Source organism: Mus pahari, chromosome X (genome assembly GCF_900095145.1).
Source record: "Mus pahari chromosome X, PAHARI_EIJ_v1.1, whole genome shotgun sequence".
Classification (NCBI taxonomy): Eukaryota; Metazoa; Chordata; class Mammalia; order Rodentia; family Muridae; genus Mus; species Mus pahari.
In genome coordinates, this window is record NC_034613.1 from 148,236,020 (window position 1) to 148,259,207 (window position 23,188).

Genomic DNA, 23,188 nt, shown 5'->3' on the forward strand with positions numbered 1-23,188 from the left:
TGCAGATAAGACATTGTATGTGATTGTTTTTAATATTGAAAACCACAAGGAAAACCAAAGCAATAGACTTCTGGGTACTACTTGCTTTGCTTTTTTTAAGGTGGGGCTCACTATGTAATCCTGGCTCTTTGAACTTGAGATGTTTCTTATCCCTCCTGCATGCTGGGATTACCAGATGCACCGTTATGGCTGATACACATAAGCCAGAGGTGACACTGGTATCTTCTTTAAAAAAAAAAAATCCTCTTACCTGTCTAAACATACATTTGGATGTATAGATTTTGTATTTCCCCTTTGGTTGTGAGGACATACTGAATAAGATGTCAGAGGTGGGAAACCCCTGAAAGAGCCTGATAGGGGAAAGCTACAAGGAGGGGACAGAGACTGGAGAGAAACAGAATCATAAACACGCATTTTGTTTAAATCTATCATAATGTTATGCAATACATTATATGCTGATTGATTAAAATATAAAAATAATTTAAAAATAAAAGAAAGACACCCAGGCTCAGGAGAAAAGCAGATATAACAAGAGGTGTTATTTTTCACTTGCCTTCTTTATGCAGTTTGGTAGTCTCCATATTTTAGACAATAACCCTATTTGATTATAATCACTTTTTAAAATTATCACTTTTTAAAATTATCCAAATATATCTTAACAATGTTCTCCAAATCAAAACCACGGATCCATCCTTTGAAAACAGTCTTGGAGGCCTGTGGCTTGCACAGGGACTGACAAGTCTCTGTCGATCTCACTATAGAAGCCTTCTTAGATACCCTCAGACAGACTGCTTCCTGGAATTGCTTTTCTGGTTCAGAATGCTATCATTACTGAGTATTTGATTTTTACCTTTTGTATCTACCTTTAAGAGCCCAAAATAATCACTGACATTTTCTTACATAGTTTATCTCTTTCTTCCATTGAAATGAGTTTCTTTAGACAAAATCAATACAATCATACTTAACCTTTTTATGATACATGTGGTCATATATGTAGGAACCTATGCTTTACAGGGGGCATGCTTTGTTAAAATACAGAATAAATATGATGCCCCACGTTAAACACTACTTTGGGCTTTACGTTATCACTTGCTAATAATAGAGGTATCTCTGTGGTCTCCCTGCTTCTCTGGCTCTCATAAACTGAAAACTTCACATTCTGAACTAAGGGAAAGGATGACTCCAATGACAACCCAGCCACCTCTTTTTAACCAAATTACTACCCATACCAATTAAACCTGAGTATAGTAAACAGGTAAGACCTTTGGTCCCTCAATGTCAACTGGAAACAAAACCTAGCTTTCTAGTTATCTGTAGTACCAACTATGGGGGTAATCTACTTCTGCTCTCATCAGCCAAGGACAGAAGCAGGCTTTATCCTGAAGTAGCTAAGGGTATAAAACTCTCAAATTGTAAGTGGAACTCCAATGCCCTGCTCTTGCCTTTGTCCTTGTCCCATGAACTGACCCCCAACCTTGACTGCATCTTTGTTATCTGAACCTCTGCATCACAAGTTTCTACAAGTGAAACCAATACCTGTTCCCACTCGTTAGCCTAACACCCACCAAAGACACTTCTTCCAACCAGCTTGAAATCCCTTTGAAGAAACACCACTGGGTGACAATCATCCCGCTTCCAAAGTCCTATCCCATAGTTCAGTTCTAACCAATTTTTTTTTCCTCGTCATTACAATGGAAGTCCATTCAGAGAGGATGGACACTGAAAGTTCAGATGGAGTCACTGCATTCACAGAGCAACAGGGAGTAAAGATCCCTGGGTGAAAAAAGGCACAGAAATGTCCATATTCCATACTCAGACCTCCAGGACTTCAAGACTGACGTGAGAAGTAGTGCAAATGATACAGGAAATAGAAAATCTACTACACATTTATTGAAAACAAAGCAAAAAAAGCAAAAATCATACTGCTCTTTCTTTATTAAAATAGACAGACACTAAAACCAAGGAACACACTAAACACTGCTTGATAAGAAGGGGAATAAAACTGAAAATCAATAGCCAAAGCTGCCAACTGGTATATTAAAATAATGAATGCTGTTAAATTTTAGAGAAAAATACATATAGGAAATAAGCACTGAAAGCTTTTTTTTTTAAAAAAAGTTCTTACATGATTAACAATAACAGCAGTGAAATAATAATGATAATGACAACCAATAAGCTACCGCCCCCAGCCATCCTAAGCATGAAGTCACTGTAAACGTTTTGCCCACAGCCTGAGCAACAAAGGAGGACAAGGAGAATACCAAGGCCACTTACAGTAAATGTTTCTGTGGGGCAGCATGAGAAGAGATAAAAAACAATCTATAAGATTTTAGCTGATAATTTAAAACAGGGTATGTAAAATACAATCATCAATAAATAGACAGTAAACTCAAAAGAATTTTATGGATTTTATTAGCATAGACTAACCAGTAAGTTTAAAAAAAGGAAAGCATTTCAAAACCAGGATACATTTAACTTTAAAAATCCAGGTTAGACAAAACTTTAGCAAAAATGTAAAAAAATGTCCCAAATTATTGTCTACTCTCTACTCTTGGTCTTGCCATCTGTCCATATGACTACCTTAAGGTATGGGGAAAAATCATTGCCTTCTATCTTGGGCAATTTAGATTTTTATCTTAGTAAAATTTTATCTTACTAAAAACTTGCTTGAAGCCAACCAGATTTACAGACCAAGGCTAAAAGTAGAGGGCATTGTGTGATCCCAAGCATCACCAGATAATGGGATGAGGGGGAATCTGATAAGCATGCATGAATGCGCTGATAACTCTAGGATCTGCAGCTGCCAAAGCGCACAGGAAGGCAAGGAGTCCCCAGGTGTTTAGGCCTGAAATCAGTTCCCTCCATTCTGGGAGCACCTAGCAGGACCCAAGAACTGAGTCTGTCAATTATTTCAAATTTCTGAAGACACAAGTCAACTGACAGTGTCATCTATGAATCTACCACTAGGTGGCAGTACATAAATGTAGACAAAACAATTACTCCCAGTCTAAATTGTTGAAACTTACAATGTCTGGTATAGGACAAGAAAGAAAGTAGGATCAGAAACTAATTCAGTTCTTCTCCCTCCAAATCTGTCTTTGCCCTGGCTCAGAATGCTCTCAAACAGACTTTCTCCATAACTAAATTAATATTCTTGAATTTCAACCTTTAAAGAGAATTTAATAAGGGGTAGGGAGACTAGAACAATAGGTTTATGTCATTATTTCATTTATGTTGAAAGGAATAAGTATGGAGTGATAAACCTATAATTGTAAAAAAGAATAAAGTGAATGAAGGTTGCCTGGATGTGTGAGCTACAGAAATAATGTTTCAGGGGACATACAAGTGTGTTTGCAAATATAGGGTAAGTTACCAGAATAACAGAGATGTCAAAAGTCAAGAGGTAACCCAGAACATAACAATCTCTAGGTAAACACACAAATGCTAGCAGATGGCTATATTATAGATAAGCTAATCTAAAGAATAACTGATCTTTCTATCAATCTATCAACTTATCTCTTAGGTTAAAAAATAGTGGCAAATGGAAGAAACCATAAAGATCACCTTGTTTGAGGACAAGAGAAGTGGGACAATTCAAGGAAGGTCACAGAACTAGAGGTCAAAGTGACAAGGAACAGAATCTTGGCCTACAGGCTGCTTACTTGAAGCCATTTCCAATACACCACACTGTACTCTACTGGATACACAGCCAATAGAATGCTTCTCGGGATTTTTGGCCTCCGTACTACTGACATCTCGGGCTAAATTATTTTGTTGTGGTAGAGGTTGAGCTGTGTATTATAGGAGGTTTAGCAACTTCCCTGGTCTCAATTCATTAGGTGCCAGAGTATCCCCTCTGCCAGGCTGAAAGAGCTCAATGTTTCTCCAGACACTGCCAAATTTCCCTCAGAGCAGGGAAGAAGTAACCTCTAGTCCATAAAAATTATATAGTGCTAGCCTAAATTGAATGTCTAATTTTTTTTGCTGGGTAAGTGAAAGTTTATTAACTACATGGACTGAACTTCAGGTATAGGAAACTTTATCTCTGGTGCTAAAGTAGTCTATTGTTTCTCAAACAGCAATGTGGTGCCAATGAACTATAACATAGCTGAGTAGATGAAGCTTCCTGCAGAGGCTATTGATTCTCCATCTGGAGAAATGATTTGGTGCCAGCTCGAGTGTCTTCTGAAATGGCACAATCAAAATTAGCTCCACTTTTGACTGAATTATATACTCAGAAACAAGGCCATATGGCTAAAGAGAAAGGTCAAACTGACAAGAGGAGGTAGACATTTCTACCAGGGTATAATCAGATGCATGTCCACATGCTGGACTGAGGGGGATATATGCAGAAAACTCCATCTTAGCACATGCCCTGCAGAGTACACTGAGGTTCTACCACCTCCTTATTTGCCTTTGAATATGGAAGACTATGTAGTTCTTAATGTTATTTTTCAACAAATAAGTAGATTCCAATAAATAAGCCAAATATAGCTTCATCAATGCCAATCATTTCTGATAAAGGAAAGACTAATAAAGTTCTAGATTCTTCCTAGCCCTATTAATATTCTAAAACTAACAGCTCACTAGCAATTTGAAAGTCACTAGCCTCAAAGCCATAGCCCACATATACCCCCTACACCCAGAAATTCAAGCCTTTCTTCCTATCACCACTTACTTGCACTAGTAGGAGCCACAGGTTGAGGTCCTCGCTCACGGGGTCCTTCTCCATCCACAGGGATTCCATGTGGCTGAAGTATCGCAGTTCCCTGCAAATCTTCATCTCCCAGAGTAGAGGCCTGTGACCGCAGTCTGTCCAGTGTTCCCAGGCCTGCTACCTCAAAGGTGTCAGTCATCTGTGCCAGAGGGGAGTCCCTCGAAGCTGGGAGGAAGGGTGTGTCTAAGGGAGAGCTAGGGGGTGACAGAGAGGACAAGGAGGATCGAGAAGACAGTGAAGCCAAAGACTGAGGTGTATCCAGGGACTTCCTCTGCTTGTGGAAGCCAGAGTGGCTCTGTGGGTCTGTAAAGGGGACATCGCGGCCCAGAGATTCAAAGGGGATCAGATCGAATCGCAGAAGCTGGCCACACTCAGCGTCAGCTTTCTCATACTGTGGGAGGCCATAGATGTCTGTGAAGCTGATGGAGCTGAGGGAGCCACGGCTGGAGGCCAGGGAACCCCTGCTGGAGGCCAGGGACCCACGGCTGCTCCCAGAGGACACAGTTAGGGTGCTGGCAGACAGGCTGAAACGAAAGAGTCATGGTATGAGAAAAACACATGTTCCCACCACCACACCTGGTACTCCGGCTGTAGCCCCAGGGAAGAATAGAGCTAACAGGAATGCAGATGGATGCTTGAGAGCATCTGGCCAGAATTTGCTTCTTATCTCTTTTGAATGACACTTGGGGGCAGTGTACAACAGCAAATTCTTTCCTGAGTTGGAGGAGTAACCAATAATGTCATTCATATGAAGCCCTTAACTTTCTGCTTCACAATACAGTAAGAGCTTGACAATGGGAGCCGCCATTATACATCCAGATTTTTTTTATACAAAAAGCCTCATAATAAAAATGTACATAGATGAATGCTTCTGAAGCTGGTAAGTAAATTTCACATTCCTTTAATAACTTTATTTCATAATTGAACTCCATTTCTTCCTGCCTCAGCTTTCAAGTGATAGAATTACAGGTATGTGCAAACATCCTAGGGTCAGACTTACTATTCTAAAGTCAAATTTGATTCTCCTCGTTTTACCTGAGTTGTATGTTAGCAAGTTATGTACAAAACAAAACATGTCTACTTTTCTGCTCTGTTTAACTCCACTTCAGGTTTCAATCACTAGTAGAAAATCTAAGCTAAAAGAAACTCTGAAGTTCATTCACATGTTACTGTAATATAATACATGCCCCTGTAATAAAATAATAAAATTAATAAGTATATATTTTCCTTCAAAAGTAGCCTACCTCTTTAACTGGGACTGGAGATATGATGTTAAACGTGTAGCTTCTTCCAGCTGCATTAGTAGACAATTTCTTTTTTCCTGAAGTAGAATCCTGTAAATGCAAGAATAGACAATTGGTGAGTCTAAAGGGTGGGGGGATTGTTTTTATAACAAGAAATTTAGCTAGACGGTTTGGGGATGTAGTTTGATGATACATTTGTCTAACATGCCTAAGGACCTTGATTCAATCCCCATCACTCAATCGCAGAAGAGGGAGAGACAAAGGGCAGGAAGAAAGAGGAGAGTGAGGGAGAAGGAAAAGAAGGTATAGAAGAGAAATTCAACTATAAATGCCTCATAGATAATTCAGGTTGAAATGATTAAGTGAATTCTAAAGGCATACATTATAAATGGCAACATAATAAAAAGGGTTTTGTCATATTTGGAAAATACATCTCAGGCACTTGAAGCTGGCTCAAAGATTGTAGATACTTGATCTATAGGTGGTTGGAGCAAATGGATAAAAGGGAGGGTTGAAGAGATAAATGAAAACTGGGGAGAGGACAAGTGGGAGGGTAAGTGGATGGACAGGTGAGTATGGATGACCATGTGAATAGGTGATTAAGGTGAGTGAAGGAAGTCAGGGTAAATAGGTAAAAGAATAGACAGAGGAATGGGACTGGGTTCAAATGCAGAGCATGCATTAATCTGTTGAGATTCCTTACAGAATCCTAGAAACATAATTCCATCATCCTAGGCCCTCTTATAGGCAAAAAGCTATGTAAAGTTTCATTGGCATTACAGTAAAACAAGCCCTTTATAACATGAGCCATTACACAACATATTTTAATAACATACATGAAAATTAATGATTTTCAAAATATGGTCCACAGACCTCAAGAGTCCAAAAATGTCCCCTCTTCTTTACTACATATCTGTGTGAACAGCAAAATAATCATGTGTTCACCAGAAATAACATAAGACAAGCTAAATGCTTTAACAGCTGCCTTCTAAATTATCAGATGTTTAAAAAGTTTATTATAAAAAATGTTAAAGTACTATGCTAATTTTTTTGCTTCAAAAGCATTATCAGACATAAAATTGTTGTTTATGATAAGGCCTTGTAAGCTCTAATCAAATAACAATGTCAAAGTAATTTCTAAGTCATTAGTGTATTGATAGATAAAAATTCATATGAGCAAAAGCTCTTTGAAGTCCTTAATCATTTTAACAGTAGAAGAAGATTCTGGGATCCAACAACTTGAGAGGAGCTGAAATATACTCTTTTTAATGTAATATATTTAAGATTTAACTTACCTATAATTTTGAAGAAAAACATTTTACTATTTGTTCATAGAAAACTTCAGCAATACAATGCTCTTGGGTGCACTTTTTAACATCATATTTAAAATCATATGAGTGCATAAACATGATAATGCCCTTAACATTTGGAATCATGTCACACCTCATTTCTTGTCACTCACTTGATTCTATCCTTCATTTAACAGATGAGGAAATAAACCCTCATGAAATGAAAGTAACTTGCCTTGGCTATGAAGGTTTGAATTTACCAGGCTCTATTGCTTCTTCTTCCTGGCATTCTTATTCTGTTGTTAATATGTGCCAAGAAACTGAGTTTCTTTTCACCACAAAACATTTCCCAATTTTGAGACATGCTTAAATTCTTACCTAAGGTTTATCAATGTAAAAGGCACCAAACATTCATCTTTAACTTCTCAAAAAACAGAGAAAGAGTAAAACAAAGTGTAGTAGTTTAATGCCTGGCCAGAGGGAATAGCACTATTAGGTGTGGCCTCACTGGAGCAGGTGTGGCCTTGTTAGAAGAAGAATGTCACTGTGGAGGTTGGCTTTGAGATCTCCTATGCTCAAGCTCCACCCACTGTGAAATCACAGTCTCCACCTGGCTGCCTGTGGAACAGTCTGCTTCTGGCTGCTTTTGGATCAAGATGTAAAACTCTCGGCTCCTTCTCTAGCACCATGTCTGTCTGTAGGCTGCCGTGCTTCCTGCCATCATGAAAATGGACTGAACCTCTGAAAATGTAAGCCAGCCCCAGTGAAATGTTTGCATTTATCAGAATTACCTTGGTTATGGTGTCTCTTTACAGCAAGGACGCTAAGACAGAAGTTAGTACTGGAGAGTGGGGTATTGCTGAGATAAGCCAGACCACGCTTTTGTTTGGAGGAATGTAGATTATGAGAGTTTGGGTTAGGAAAGTAGTAGAATGCTTTAAGTGGGGCTTAATGGGCCATACTAGTAGGAACCTGGAAGATAGTTGTACTGAGGGTGATTTGAATTATAGAGGCTTGGCTCAAGAGGTTTTAGAGGAGAAGAATTTTAGAGTGTTGCCTGGAGGTCATTCTTCTGATAGTTTGAAGAACGTGACTGCTTATCTAAAGAGTCTGCCTGAGGCTCTAAAGTGAAGAAATTTAGAGTAATTGCCTCGAGGAAAAACATTTCAAAACAGCATAGCATAGACTCTGTCATGTGGTTTACTCTTGTGAAGAGCAGTTTGATCAAGCGTAGCAAGCTTAGAAAGGACAAATACATTTTGATTTTATAAAATACTATATATCTTGATGTATAGTTCAAGTATTAATTAAGCATCAGAAAGTGGAATAGAGCTAAATCCTGGGTTCAAGGAGATAAACAGATTAAGGGGGTAGTGACCTTGTGGCAAGATCCAGCCCAGCCAAGCTTATTGTTTATGTGTTTACAGTTGAATGATGGTTACATCATGTTAGGCATTATTATGACCAAGTTACTGTTTTTATTTAGACATGAGATTCATTTATTCATTTAGACAAGGAGATAGGATTGTGTGTCAAATTGACAGGGTATGGATTATGATGGAGAATCTTAGTTGTCAATTTGACTATATCTGGAATTTTCAGAGGTCCAGTCCATTTTCATGATGGCAGGAAGCATGACAGCCTACAGACAGACATGGTGCTAGAGAAGGAGCTGAGAGTTTTACAATCCAGAACTTAAAAAGATCTTCTGAAAAGGAATTAAAGAAAAGCCTAGGTCCAGGCACATTGATACTTTTAAACCCATGAGACTGGGGGAAGCAGATCTCTGAATTTGAGGCCAGCTTGGTACAAAGCAAGTCCCAGGGAAAGAAAAGCTTAGGTCCAGATGTGATAGTACATGTCTTTAATCCCAGCACTCAGGAGACAGAGCCATGCAGATCTCTGAGTTCAAGGTCATTCATTCTACAGAGCAAGTTCAAGATAGCCAAACTTAGTGACAGAAATCATTGAAAACCGAAAGCTGGTAAAAAATATAATACAACAAGGGGGGCCTGTTACAGCTCCAGCAAACAGTAGAACTCGCCAGCTTTGGCCATGTGGCTCTGGCTTTAGAATCAAGACTAGAAGTGACTGCTGGGACAACTGCTGCTCGTTAGCTGGATCTAAGAAATCAGCGGTGACTAAGAAGAGACTAAAATTACTGAAGTGAAATCTGGGAAATGTTTTCTGAGAGCACAAAAAAGCTATGTTCCAGAGATATACAAGGTTGTACCTTGTGCTGCAGATGGATTTGGTAATGTGTAAGATCATCCAGGTGGTAGTGGTTTTGAAGGGTATGAAGAGCAGCTGAGGCTAGGCACTGTAAGAGGCCAGGAAAGGCTATTGGTGAAGGTACGGCTTCAGTGGTGGTTGAAGGCCCAGAACTGATGGGGTCATGCTAAGAAGTTGAGTCTTGGCACCATGAAGAGAGATTATGAGAGGCTATTGGTGAAAGTTATAGCAGAAGACCCCAGTGTATTGGAGATGTCAATACCATGGGATGACCACCAAAAGCAGCAGCAGCAATGGGGTGGAGTTATCGAGAACCTAGAGTGCTAAAGAGAGCAGAGCTAGAGAAGTCATCCAAGCCCTTTGGAAGAGCTCATAAGATCATGTATAGAACCCAGAGATTGGAACAAGAAGCTGTGAAGTTGAAGTTGCCTTGGAGACTCCAAGATGTTAAGAGATGCCAGGGCTGTGGTATGTCTGCTGAGGAAAGCTGCTAACAGGGAATAGAGCCAGCCCAAGAGAAAGAATTGTGTTGCAGTCCACAAAGATGAAAAGAGCTGAACATCAGACATGGAAATACAGAGTTTGGAGATTTCCCAGCTGATTTTTGGTCTTGTTTTGGTCCAGCATTTCCTCACGGTGATGTTTTAGAATGTTAATGTATATCCTCTGATGTTGGAAGTATGTGATCTGCTTTTTAATTTTGATCTTATAGGAGATTATAGCTAAAGAGATTGCATGAATCTCAGAAGGGACTTTGAACTTTGGATTTTTAAACATTGTTGAGACTGTGATAGACTATGGGTACTTTTGAAGTTGGACTAAATGCATTTTGTATTATAACTGTAAGCCTGTGTTTTGCCCCCATAGATTCATGTATTTCAATGCTTAGCCATAGGGAGTGGCACTATTAGGAGGTGTGGCCCTATTGGAGTAGGTGTGGCCTTGGAGGAAGTGTGTCACAGGTGTAGGTGGACGTTGAGGTCTCCTATGCTCAAGCTCTGTCCAGTGTGGAATCAGAGCCTCCTTCTGGCTGCCTTTGGATCAAGATGTAGACCTCTCAGCTCCTTTTCTAGCACCATGTCTACCTGTATGTTTCCATGTTTCCTGCCATGACAATAATGGACTGACTGACTAAAAGTGTAAGCCAGCCACAATGAAATGTTTGTCTTTATAAGAATTGCCTTGGTCATGGTGTCTCTTCACAGAAAGAAAACCCTAACTAAGACAGGAAGTAAGTTCCAATTATGTTCCCTCACTAGGCTTTCTAACCATAATTCTGTATGAATGATCTTGGAACGGAGACAAGTCTCATAACTGGTCAATTGGCTGCCACAATTTAGCAAAAAAGAGCCAACCTCAGTCCCATTGTTCTATTTCCACTCTGGGTCTTGCATACAGATTGAGCTATCAGAAACCTCCTATCCTGGAACCCCATACTTAAACTAGTGGGAAGTGACACTGAGAAATGTGGCCAGCATCCACTTTGCAGAAAGTGTCAACAGTTGTGGGAACCTTTTGGAGTGTTTGGTCTCATCTCATACTCAGCAGCTTTAAAGCATAAAGGAGAAAGATAGTTATCACACATATATGTTTGCCAGTAACCAAGGTCATTTTGCAGCAGATTTAAGACATTCACTTGGATCTATTCAGCTCTGATTGAGGTCTCTTGTCCCAGAACTGACTACCCAGCCTGGCCCCCCAAGAGACTAGTGGTAAAAACTACTCCAGCTTTGTCTCGTCCCTTAGTCTCAGGCACTGGAGCTAACACTGACCACAGAGAGTTCTGTAGATATGAATCCTATGTTCACAGCAGTGGCAATGCTGAACTTCACATGAGGAGGGCAACTGGAGTCAAAGGCACATAGATCTAGGAGGTACCATTTCTAAGTGAAATCCCACCCCTCTGAACAGAGACCAGCAGAAACTGTAGGCCCTCCTCCTATCTATAACATACAAAAGAGAAAACCAAGGTAGAAGAAAAGCTAAAGTATAACCCAGAAAGCACCAAAGCTCAAGAGCACACACACACACACACACACACACACACACACACAAAAGGTCAGTTACATTCTGCCATTTGAGATTCAGACTCTGCTCTTGGTTTGGAGTACAATGGTAGGGCATGCTATCATCTCAGGCATATTAAAATTCATTCTGCTCATTACTAAGCTAAACTAAACTCTCCAAATACTACCACTTCCTTTCAATGCTCCCATGTACTCTGAGCCTCAAATGCCTCCATGCCACCATTCATCTACCCTAAAGATTCAAACATCAGTATTGCTAGGCAATACAAAGAACAGTCAGAAGTCACAATGAAAACAGGTTATACAGATTCTAATGCACATGCCAGCAAGATTCTGCTGAATGGACCCTGATATAGCAGCCTCTTGTAAGGCTATGCCAGTGCCTGGCAAACACAGAAGTGGATGCTCACAGTCAGCTATTGGATGGAACACAGGGTCCCCAGTGGAGGAGCTAGAGAAAGTAGCCAAGGAGCTGAAGGGGGCTGCAACCCTATAGGTGGAACAACAATATGAACTAACCAGCACCCTCAGAGCTCGTGTCTCTAGCTGCATATGTAGCAGAAGATGGCCTAATCAGCCACTGCATATGTAGCAGAAGATGGCCTAGTCGGCCATCATTGGGAAGAGAGGCCCCTTGGTCTTGNAAACTTTATATGACCCAGCACAGGTGAATACCAGGGCCAAGAAGTGGGAGTGGGTGGGTAGGAGAGCAGGGGTGGGGGGGGATAGGGAACTTTTGGGATAGCATTTGAAATGTAAATAAAGAAAATATCTAATAAAAAATAAAACTGCAAAAAAAAAGAAAGAAAGAAAGAAAGAAAGAAAGAAAGAAAGAAAGAAAGAAAGAAAGAAAGAAAGAAAACGGGTTATAGTGGTAAATCCCAGCATTCTGAGGCAAGTGGATCTCTTGTGAGTTTGAAACCAGTCTATATAGGGAGTTCCAGGATAGCCAGAGCTACATAGTGAGACCCTGTCTCAAAACAAAGAAACAAACAAACAAATAAATAAATAAAATTAAAAAAGAAGTCGCAATGATATTGTCACTATATGTATCTGCACAAGTCAAGTAATTCCCATTACTTAAACTCTAGACAATGCTCAGAGAGATAAAATTTAAGGTCACACCAATATACTGAATTTGAGTACGCCAGTGTATTAGCAAAGGGGGGGGTCCCCAAAGCTCGGCAGATAGCCACAGATAAAGCACTGACAGCTGTTAAATGTGGAAAGCAGACCCAGCCTTCGGCACACTCCGCAACTGCAGGCGGCAAATGGAAACCAGGAGACATGGCACATGATGAAAGGCTGAACAACTTGGCATCAGAGAATACAAAAGACAGAGGCTTCACGTGTCTTGTGCTTGAAAGCGTCTCAAGAGTAACTGAGGAAAAGCACGTTTAGAAAGGGACTCACAAAAGGCTGCCGACTTCCTACTGCATAAGAAAGAGCTGGCTTCCCTGGCTAGAAATCAAAGTCAGAGATAAAAGCAGTAGGGAGACACCCACAATGCTACAAGGAGCAATTCCCCCAGGCAACAGAGGCTCCCTGTTCTGGAGCTAGAGCCCCACTTGCCCCCCCCCCCCAAATTGCCTCCAATCCAGCACAGGCACTGCTCTGTAAACATAGGCAGCCGCACCAAGCACCCACATCAAACAGGAAACAGTGTAAATGATGCTTTTCCTTCTTCACTCTCTATTGCTTTCCTCCATCACTTTATGTCTGTTTTCTTTTTCTGCAGATAAGATGCCACATTGAAGCCCACTATCAAACTCTGAAACTCACAATGTATCCTGAGCTGGTCTTGAACCCGAGGCAATCCTCCCACCTCTAAGTGCTAAGATTATGATGTGAGCCACCCACCGCACCTGGCTTTCCTGTCCCAGTTCTGAGTAGGCATCAGGAGCCTTTGAAAGCAGCTGGCTCCTCTTATGGCACAGAAGGCACATGATTCCACTTCCACCATAGCAAGGAAACATGCCAGGCAGTTACTGTTCTCAGGGGAAGTGGAACATGCCTCATTTGGGAGTCCCAAACCTGAGTTGATAAATCTCAAGCTGTTTTAGTCACCTAAGTGTGACTTGGGATTTTGGAGCATTTCAGAGTTTAGATTTTTCAGATTAGAAATTCATTAAAGTGCACCTACAAAAAATACCCCAAAATTTAAAAACCAAAGCCAAACCAAACTTCCAGCCACAGGAGAAGGCTCATGCCTGTGATCCCAGGACCTGAGAGGTTGATACAAGGCTAATTTTAGCTACATGGCAAGTTGAAGGTCAGCCAGACCTTGTTGCAAACAATGAAGGAAGAAACAAACAAAGGAAAAGAAGGAAGGAAGGAAGGGAGAAAAGAAAAAAGAAAGAGAGAAGAGAAAGGATTCTAGGGGCTGTAGCTTGATGATTAAAAGGTTAACCTAACATATAAAAAATAAAACCAAATATAACAAAATAATCTAGGACAAGTGAGATGGTCAAGCAGGAAAAAAAGGCATCTGCTGCTAAGCTTGATGATATGGGGTTGATCCCTCAGAGCCGCATTATGATAGAACAGACTGCTGCAAGTTCTCCTGGGATCTTCACATCAGTATTGTGGCACACTCACATTCATTCATATACAGACATATACCAAACAGATTAAATGTAATAAAAAGGTTTTAGATGAAATACATGAAAATTCAAGACATTTCTGGGCTCAAGCGCTTTTACACAAGGACTGTTCAAGAACAGTATCAATTAAGAACACCCTCACACGATATATAAATCATTCACTTAGTATTTCTAATTGATTCATTTCTAGAAGTGGTACCCTCTGCTCCCAAAGTCCTGGAAAGCCACACACCTTTCTGTGGCACCCTGTGCAGATGTGGCCCTAGCACGCTGGATCTCTTCCTCCAGGCGCCTCCTTTCCTCTTCCAGACGAACCACATCTTCTGCTGACCTCCGCTGCTGAATAATGAGCTGCAGCTCCTGCAACAGGGCTTCCTTTTCTTTGATGAGCTGCAGCCGGTCCCTGTCGGCCTCCGCCATGCCTGGCCATGACTCGTTAGCCAGCTGAGCCAGCTGCTGCTGAATATTGGAGACTCTGAGAAAGAAAGAGGGGCAGGGAGAGATTGGAATGAACAGAAAACCTGATGTGGACACATTTCACTATTGCCAACTCTATAAACTCACTCTGGTTAAATAAATGGTGAGATAATTGCTCCGAGCTTCAACTTAATAGTATTTGAAATGAATGGGTCATGAAAACACTACAGAAGTGGTTTGTAATATCTCATCTGAGCTGTGAGGTGACAATAATTACTTTGTACTTGTTTCAAAGAATTGACAAAAAGGCTAGCACTCCTCAACATGTCCACAGTTTCCTTGATGATATCATCCAAGAGAGAAAGGAAGCTGCTCACGTCTCCCTTCTCCACCATCACGGGTATCTAAACTATTCATCCAAGAGACACCTCTGCGTTTCTGCCCCCTTATCCAGGGGTCAGCACTAACAGACACACTGGGAAAATAACAGGAGGAAAATGCATCCATCAAAATGTTTCAGAAAAGAACAGCTCTGGGGGCCCAGGCTCCACATCTGTTCCTTCCTGCCCTAAAGCCCTTGGCCAGGTGGGATTGAAAAGTGCCTTAAGGAGGGGCAAATACTCAACAAAAGCTGAGTGCTTGAACACTTCCATGACCCTAAATTTCCAAGTGCTTGCCTGGCAAGCAGACTTCATCACTTGTGCCATGAAGTGGTGTTGAATTCAGATTAAATGAAATAGACATGGCTCATGTTTTGAAAACATGCTTAAAAGTGTGAGCAGTATGTTTTAGGTAAGGTTTCTTTAAGACAAAACTAGGAATGCCAGAGCCAAAGTGAACCCAGTGCTGGGGAGGATGAAATTTGGCACATATACCTAAAACTGAAATCCAAATACTTCTTTGAGATGACAGAAATCTGTGTGAATATGTAAGTGTCAGGCACCACACAGCCTTAAGGCAATGATTATAAAAGTAGAGCCTCAGGACTGGCGCCTCAGGATCACCTGGGAGCGGTTAGAAAAGCATCAGGCCCAAGTTCAGATCTGACTCCTACGCCATGAGGTTGGGGTCTTGGCAAGTCCTCTAGGCACTTCTGCTGCTCACTCAAGTTGAACAGCCAGGACTCGCAGAGCTTCCTCCTCTGCAACTCTGCCCAGTCTGGAAGGTGCTAAATGACCTTTAGGGAGTTACATCAGGGACTGACAGGATGTTGTTTTTCACTAATATGGGAATGGCAGATGCAGGGCAGGAACACACGAGACTGTCTACCTCCTGGGCCCAGGACACATGGCATTAACCGTGTATGGCTTCTTGTCTACTGGGTCCAGCCCTCATAATCTTTCTCAAACCTGAGCTCCACTTAGATGCCACCAATTGACTGGAGTTACCACATGCATTAAATAAACTGTAGTTTAGCCCTGTCCCAAATACAGCTCTGTCTGATCTAGATAATGAGCACAGGGACTCACTAAGGCTGGAGAAATAGACAAGACTCATTCCCTGCGTACAGAATCAAGCTGAAACCCCTAGTCTCAGAAGGAAAAGGGTCTGCAGGCTAAAGCTTAAGTCTATGTATTTTACTTTTGCCCAGTTCTCCAGGGAGGTAAAGAAATACTACTCGTACATCAGTAGCTTTATTATATAAGTTGTTTTCTAACTTAAAGCTAATATTTGGGAAATGATGCTAAACCATGTCACTAAAAAAAGTAATGTGAGAGGCAACTAAACAGGGCTTAAATATCCACCTATGTCTAATTAATGGAATTAAAATTTATATCCATCATATATAACTGAAGCCCAATGATAATACTCTGAGCAGGACCATAAATAATTCAGTGCCAAATCAGACATTATACCTAGTAGAAATTCTAAAACAATCTACTGTAAGCTAAGACAAATGTAAAAAAATTAAATATAAAAGACTTGAAGAGTAGTGAGAAAATCGGCTATGTCCTCATAGCAGATTTTTATTTCAGTTTATCTGCTTCTTAGGAAAGCCTATCTAAGCTATGCTAGAACTAGCCACATCTCTCACACTTATAATACAGAAACATTCTCAAAAGCACTCCTTTTAAGTTTTCAGAGGGTTTTTTTCCTGTTTTGCGTGTATGTGTGCGTGTTTGTGTGTGTACATGTGCATTCCTTTCCTATCCCTAGTGTAGTCTCGCTCTCTGTCTCTCTCTTTCTCTCTCTCTGTCTCTGTCTCTGTGTGTGTGTATGTGTGTGTGTGTTTTACTGGAGTCATCATCTCAACACCATACATGCTTAGTAACCACTCTATCTCTACACTAGACATCATAGTCCCAAACCCTGAGCAAACTGAATTTTGTATGGTTTCAATACAACAAAGAGATCAAGACTCAAGTGAGCCTGGCAGCTCTACATTAGCTGGTATCTAAAAGAATTCAACTGGCTGGGAGTACCAGAAGATCCAGTTCCAGATAGAAAATCTCAAGGGATTTATACTATCTAGAAAAACTGATGAGCAGAAAAACTTATAGGAAGGAGGAAAAGCACAGGGGACTTTTTTCAAAGAGCCTGCTCATCTCAAGCATACTAAAACAGTAGAACAGCCAAAGTTAAACCATGTACTATAACTTTTCATAGCTTGCAGGAAAAATGTGCTAGGAAGGGCCAACCTCTCCAGCAGAAACAAGATCCGGATGAGGATGATTCCTTGTAACCCATCTGGAAAAGTTGTTTGCGCCATGCTGAAAACTAGGCAAGCATTTCCATGCTTAAGCATATTTCTTTGTTAATTCCAACTTCACAGCAATGAAGATGTTTGTAAGCTTCTTTTCAAGATACCTCAGAATCTAGAATATTAACATCTTTGGAAAAGTAATCCCCTTCTTTGTGACCACACTCTGGATGTTGGCTTATGAGCCCCTTTCAGCAAAGTCAAACATGACACATCTGTCTGTGGTCTGTCTCCTCTAGAAACCAAAAAGCACTAGAAGAAAGGATTCTCCCAACAACTGACCACTAGCACAGTTCCCTGGCCTTTCAGTAGCATTCTCTCTGTTGGGCTAAGGGCTTGGAATAGAGCCATAGGCAGGGAGCATCTTTACTACTGGAGGTTTCCTTGAGGAAGTAGCTTTCATGCCTGAGGCAAAACACCAATGTGCCAGAGTCTGTGCACCTTCTAGATCCATGCTAAATAGTTGACCCACTTTTTCAAGGCCCTAGGACAGCCTTCATTCTACTGTAGAAAAAACAATGTCCAGAAAGGCTTTTCTTTGAAGTGTCATTTCAATGAAATTAAGTGCCTAAGAAGCAAGACCATGATGAATATTTACAGAACTCCCAACCCACACACAAACACCTTTTCCAAATTCATTTTTAAACAGTCCTAAGAGCCACTTACAATTAAATTTGTTAAAATTTGGAAGGAATCTTTTTCCTTTTTTGTACAAATCTACTATATACTTTATTGATTCTACTTTTTGATAAGCATACATATAATCTTACACAAATGCGTTTAAGAGTTTTAAAACATGTTTCTCCATGTCCTGAGAGTGAAGACATGAAACCAAAATTTCACTTTAGGTTTCATATTTATTAAGTGATTCCTAAATTCTGTTCCCTGGGAAGGTATAATGCATAAATAAAATATGAACTATGGCTCACTTCTGATATTTAATCAAGTGGTTTTTTTTTTCTGTCATAATCAAGGCATACTAAACCATGAGTAGAAACCTATGTGTAGGCTGAAGAAACTACTCAGATTTTCACAGTTCATAGGGAAATCTTCAATTGTCTACAATTTCTAAGAATAATGTACTTTTAATGTTAAAACACTGGAAGCACATCAAGAGCAACCCCAAATTATACCTAAAGTCTTCAATCTGCTATATAATTTTCTGCATTCCTAAAATCATGTGGCTTTTTGGAATAGCAAACAATTTCAGGAAATATGTCATCCATTTTGATGGTGACAAGTCATGACATATCCTACTGCCATGATGGCAACTTAGAAACTCGTGTCTTCATAATTCAATTCTAGGCCCTGGTATCTCATATATATTCACTTAGTTTTCTTCTTGTGAATGTTTACTTTTATGAAAGAAAGGTCAAAGAAAATCTCAGCTGAGATCTAAGTTGCAAACATGACAAAATCTCTGCAGCAGAATAAATGAATATAGACAGGTCATTGTGCATTTCACTAACCTCTACCTGGAAAATTCTCCATCTAGAATACATGGTATAAGAAATATCTGTCAATATACTACTGTCCCTCAGCTGCCCTCTTTAACATTCTCTCCTCTTGAGAAGAAGAGCTTTTAAGGGAGATACTTTCTAAAATGAAAATCAGCAATGTTTCAACTGCTTAACTTCACCCAAATGAAAAAGATGGAGCTACAATAGCAAATATGCTTCTCTTTACTTGTCAAAGCTCATATGCAAAGTCACTTGAGAAAAGAAGAGGTAAATCCAAGTGACTAATCACACTCAACTGGAATCACTGAATTCTGACAACCGATGAACACCAGGACCAACCCTGACAACAAGACTGAAGACACAGGAACTGGACGCACCACATGTTTTGTTCCTATCTGAGCTGAATGTTTCCATGGGAACGGCTACAAATTGTGCATAGTTCTGGAACAAGTGCTCTTAGGTTAAAAATACGGAGCCATCTGCGTCATCTGGATTGCTTCAAGAAGACTTGTTCTTCCAATTTAAAAAAAAATTCCAAAAATTTTAAACCAGTGATATGAAAATATCCCTCTAATAAGGTCTGCCTTGGGGATCCAAGGAGTCATTACAGGAGGGAGGGAAAGGTAAAAACAGCCCTCTTGGGATATTTCACATAACTCAGAATTGAAATACAAAACAGGTTACTCTGAGAGTGGTAGTGTGGCCAGGTAATTCTCCAGAATTCTCACAATATCACTTGGAATTACAAGTTCTACTCCTAGACACTTCTTGTAAATCTTAGCATACATAAAGGCATTCACCATCCAGAAATCTACATTTTTGATAATTTTGTATTTCTTTAAACCAACTTCAATTCTAGATACTCAAGGAAAGTTCCTCCTCCTTTTAGACCTGACAAGAGAAATTCATCTAGAAAATCAGCTTTATGAAACCGTAACATTAATAGAAAAGCCAACCATCTGACTTCCTTCTGTGGCAGTAGCCTAAACTAAAACCTACTTCCCTTTACTGGGACACATCGCAGTAGCTCCCCTAGAACTTTACAGGGTAGACTAGTGGTTGGCATTGAATTTCCCAAGTTCATTGGCCAGTGCTCATTACCTCCCTGGTCTTACATTTCATTTTGCATGCATTCTTTCATGGTAGCTTTGGGTGCTTCTGGAAGCCATTGTTTCTTCTGATCACTCATATATGAAATATATAAAACATACATATTTGCAGTGGATAGGTATAATTGTCACTTTGTATGTGTGAACTTGACTAGGCTAAGGGATACCCAGATAGTTGATAAAACATGATGTCTGACAATATCCATGTGAGAATTTCTGGACATTATTAGCATTTTAATCAGAAGACTAAGTTAAAAGATGTGCTTTTATCAGTGTTCACAAGAAATATCTAAATGGACTGAATTAAAATATTTGATTTCCTGGTAGAAAAACAAACAAACTTATCGACAACCATGATTGCTTAAAACATTACTATTTGACTACAGTTCCACAGGTCATCAGAGCTATGTTCTTTTCAGAACCTCTAGAAACAAATACAACTTGTTGCTTTTTCCAGTTTGTAGTTGGTCTCTATTTCCAATCATCATATATTCTCTCACTCTGACCATCTGGAGTCTACCTCATAAGGATCCTGGGTTGGAAGTAGGCCTCCTTAGATCATTTAAGAACATCTCTCCCCATCTTGAGATGCCTAACCTCATCATACCTGTGGAATCCCATTTGTCTTTCATTTCTAAGAAGCCTCTACTCCCCTGCTAATGCAGTAATGCTGGACTTGGATTCTTCTAAGTAGCTACAGTAAACATCTTAACATGGTTCTAACAACTATAACACCATACTTTGGTGCAAATGTAATGATTAAATGCAGTGCCTGCCCACTGAGTAATCTTAAATCCTCAATGTTTCATCCAAATATACTACTTCAACATTTAAAAGGTGACTTGGTACGTACTAACACCATTTCTAGAACAAAGAAGTCACTTGCTATGTTTGGTAAATGTCACAGCAACACATAACAATTATGATTGTAAGTGTAGCAATAATCTATTTTCTGTGTTTAATACAGCACAGCAAATTCCAGCACCCACACTTGGCAGTTGTGCTTCAAAACAGGAACGAAGGAGTAGAGGACTGGTCAGAAGAAACAATCGCCCTCACAAGCACCCAAAGCTTGAAACCATGAAAGAATGCATGCAAAATGAAGCATATAACCAGGGAGGTAACCAGCACTGGCCAATGAACTTGGGAAATTCAATGCCAACCACAAGCCTACCCTGAAAAGTCCTAAGAGAGCTGTTGGGATTCATCCTGGTAAAGAGAAATAGGTTTAGGCTACTGCCACAGAAGGAAGTCAGATGGTTGGCTTTTCTATTAATGTTACAGTTTCATAAAGGGGGATTTCTAGATCTCAACAAACATTGGTCCAAATGCCAAGCGTCTCAGAAGTCCCTCATTATGTCTAGTACTCTGTTCTCCCCCTGCCCAAGATATTAAAACAATATGCAATCTATAACTGAATAGAGTGTTTTTTAAAAGCTATTCTTCAGTCTGGGACTTATGGTAATAGGCCTATCACCCTAGCTGAGGCTGATACAAGAGCATAAGCTCAAGACCTCTGTGGACTAGCATGAGTTCAAGGCCAGACTAGCCAATGAAGGGAGCCTGTAATGAAAATAAAAGGTAAGAGGGCAGGTGGGATATAGTTCAGTGCTAGGCCACATGCTTAACATGTGGATGTCTGTGTTCTATCCTCAGCACTGCACATAAAAGTGAAATAAAAATGAAAATCTATGTTTCATGGCTTTCTGAAACAAATTTTAAAATGATTTGGTTTTTAGACTCTTTCCATAAGGCATAATAGAGAAAATGTCTCTAAGCAGAGGCCATGTAAGCCATTAAAATATTAAAAATTGAGAACATGAACACTTGAGAACGGCAATGCAATAAACTCACAGAGGCAAAAATACTGTGTTATGCAAGGATTTGGCCAATGTCCTGTGGTAAAGAGGGAGGGATGGAGAGAGAAAAGACAAACCCAAGGAATAAACCCTGATAAATGTCAAGTCTGTATAAGGCAGGTAAAATACAATATATGTCAACACAAATGAACTGTAATATATACTGCTATCACCTGCTGCTTGATCAGTATCAAACTGCTTTTGATGGGAAGATGGATGACTTACTGTATCAGTCTAAGGGATCCACACCAATGCACATGAAAAGACAAGATAGTTTGCTTCCAATGGCCTGGTGGATGGATGCTACTTATAAGTTAGAAAAAAGGAAGGGCAGGGAGGGTAATCAAGTATTTCTTCAAGAGAAACTTGAAGTCTCTAATGATTTCACATCATTTTAACTTTCAGCACTGAGAATTTCACATTTTAAGCACACTTGGAAGTTTACCAGGTATATTAAGAAGATTTGAAGAATAAAGGTCATTTCTATTTTATCAGAATTTGCTTTCTGGTAAAATGTGGGCAATTAGACACTAGAGACATCCTCAACCTGTTACTATGGAAGAAAGCAGGCAAGCAGAAGGCCAAAGTGTAAAAGTGTACTTCTTACCTTTTTCTGGCTTCTTCATACTGCCAGTTAAGTCTGACACGGTCTACAAGTCTTGTTTTATCATCAAAGAGAAACTTTCCAGAACACAAGGAACAAAAAAGGAAAGAGAACAGATATTTTAAAACGTGTTTTAAAAGTAGAAAATTCACTTAAACTTTTGAGAAAAAAACCAAAGTATCATGTACAATGTGTTTTTGTACTTTTCAAAGGTCTATAAGGAACACTAGAAGTAATACTGTGCTGCTACCCCAGGCTGCCGAAGGCTAAAACAACTGCTGGCTCCTAAAACTGGTATTATTTTTGTTTTCAAAACAAGGGATATATATTATATATATATCATATATATACACATACATATCTCATACATATGATATATATCCATGTGTATACCTGAATATATAAATATGTTCATCTATTATATTACTCACTGCAATTAATAAAAATGAATTGCATTTCAATTAACTAGGCATCTATTTACTGTAAGCTAACATGAAGCCAAAACATTCACCCCTGCTTTGTACCATAGGTTCTCTAATTCTTCGGTTAATACAAAACATCGCCAACCCTCCATATTTTGAGTTCCATATTGTAGATTCAGCCAACCATGGGTTAAAAATGTAGTTAAGTCCATAATAATTATATCTGTATTGTACATGAAGAACATTTTCTCCTGTCATTATTCTACAAACTATAAGAATATAATAACTATCTGTATTATATCAGGTATTATAAATAATCTAGAGGTGATCTGCAATGAACAGCAGGAATATATGGAGATTTGTGCAAATAGCATGCCATCTGACATATGAGGAGTAATCATTAGTGGATTCAAGGGGTTTAGGAACCAATCCCAGTGACAAAATTAGATGTTCTACTCATAAATCCCAAGGTCTACATTAGACAGACTAGTTTCCTAAAGAAGG

The 23,188-nt window shown here is 39.7% G+C and overlaps 1 protein-coding gene across 2 annotated transcripts in view; it reads right to left on the reverse strand.

Annotated features, from left to right (window-relative positions):
• The window catches only part of Wwc3 (WWC family member 3), a 111,258-nt gene that overhangs the window by 14,903 nt on the left and 73,167 nt on the right, over window positions 1-23,188 (reverse strand). For both annotated transcript variants that reach the window (XM_021188614.2, XM_029534540.1), the window contains exons 8-11: window positions 22,266-22,339; window positions 14,345-14,587; window positions 5,962-6,051; window positions 4,679-5,241 (exon numbers count right to left, since the gene is read on the reverse strand). In XM_021188614.2, coding sequence (XP_021044273.2) covers window positions 4,679-5,241; window positions 5,962-6,051; window positions 14,345-14,587; window positions 22,266-22,339 — 970 coding nt within the window. The remainder of the gene's footprint in view (window positions 1-4,678; window positions 5,242-5,961; window positions 6,052-14,344; window positions 14,588-22,265; window positions 22,340-23,188) is intronic.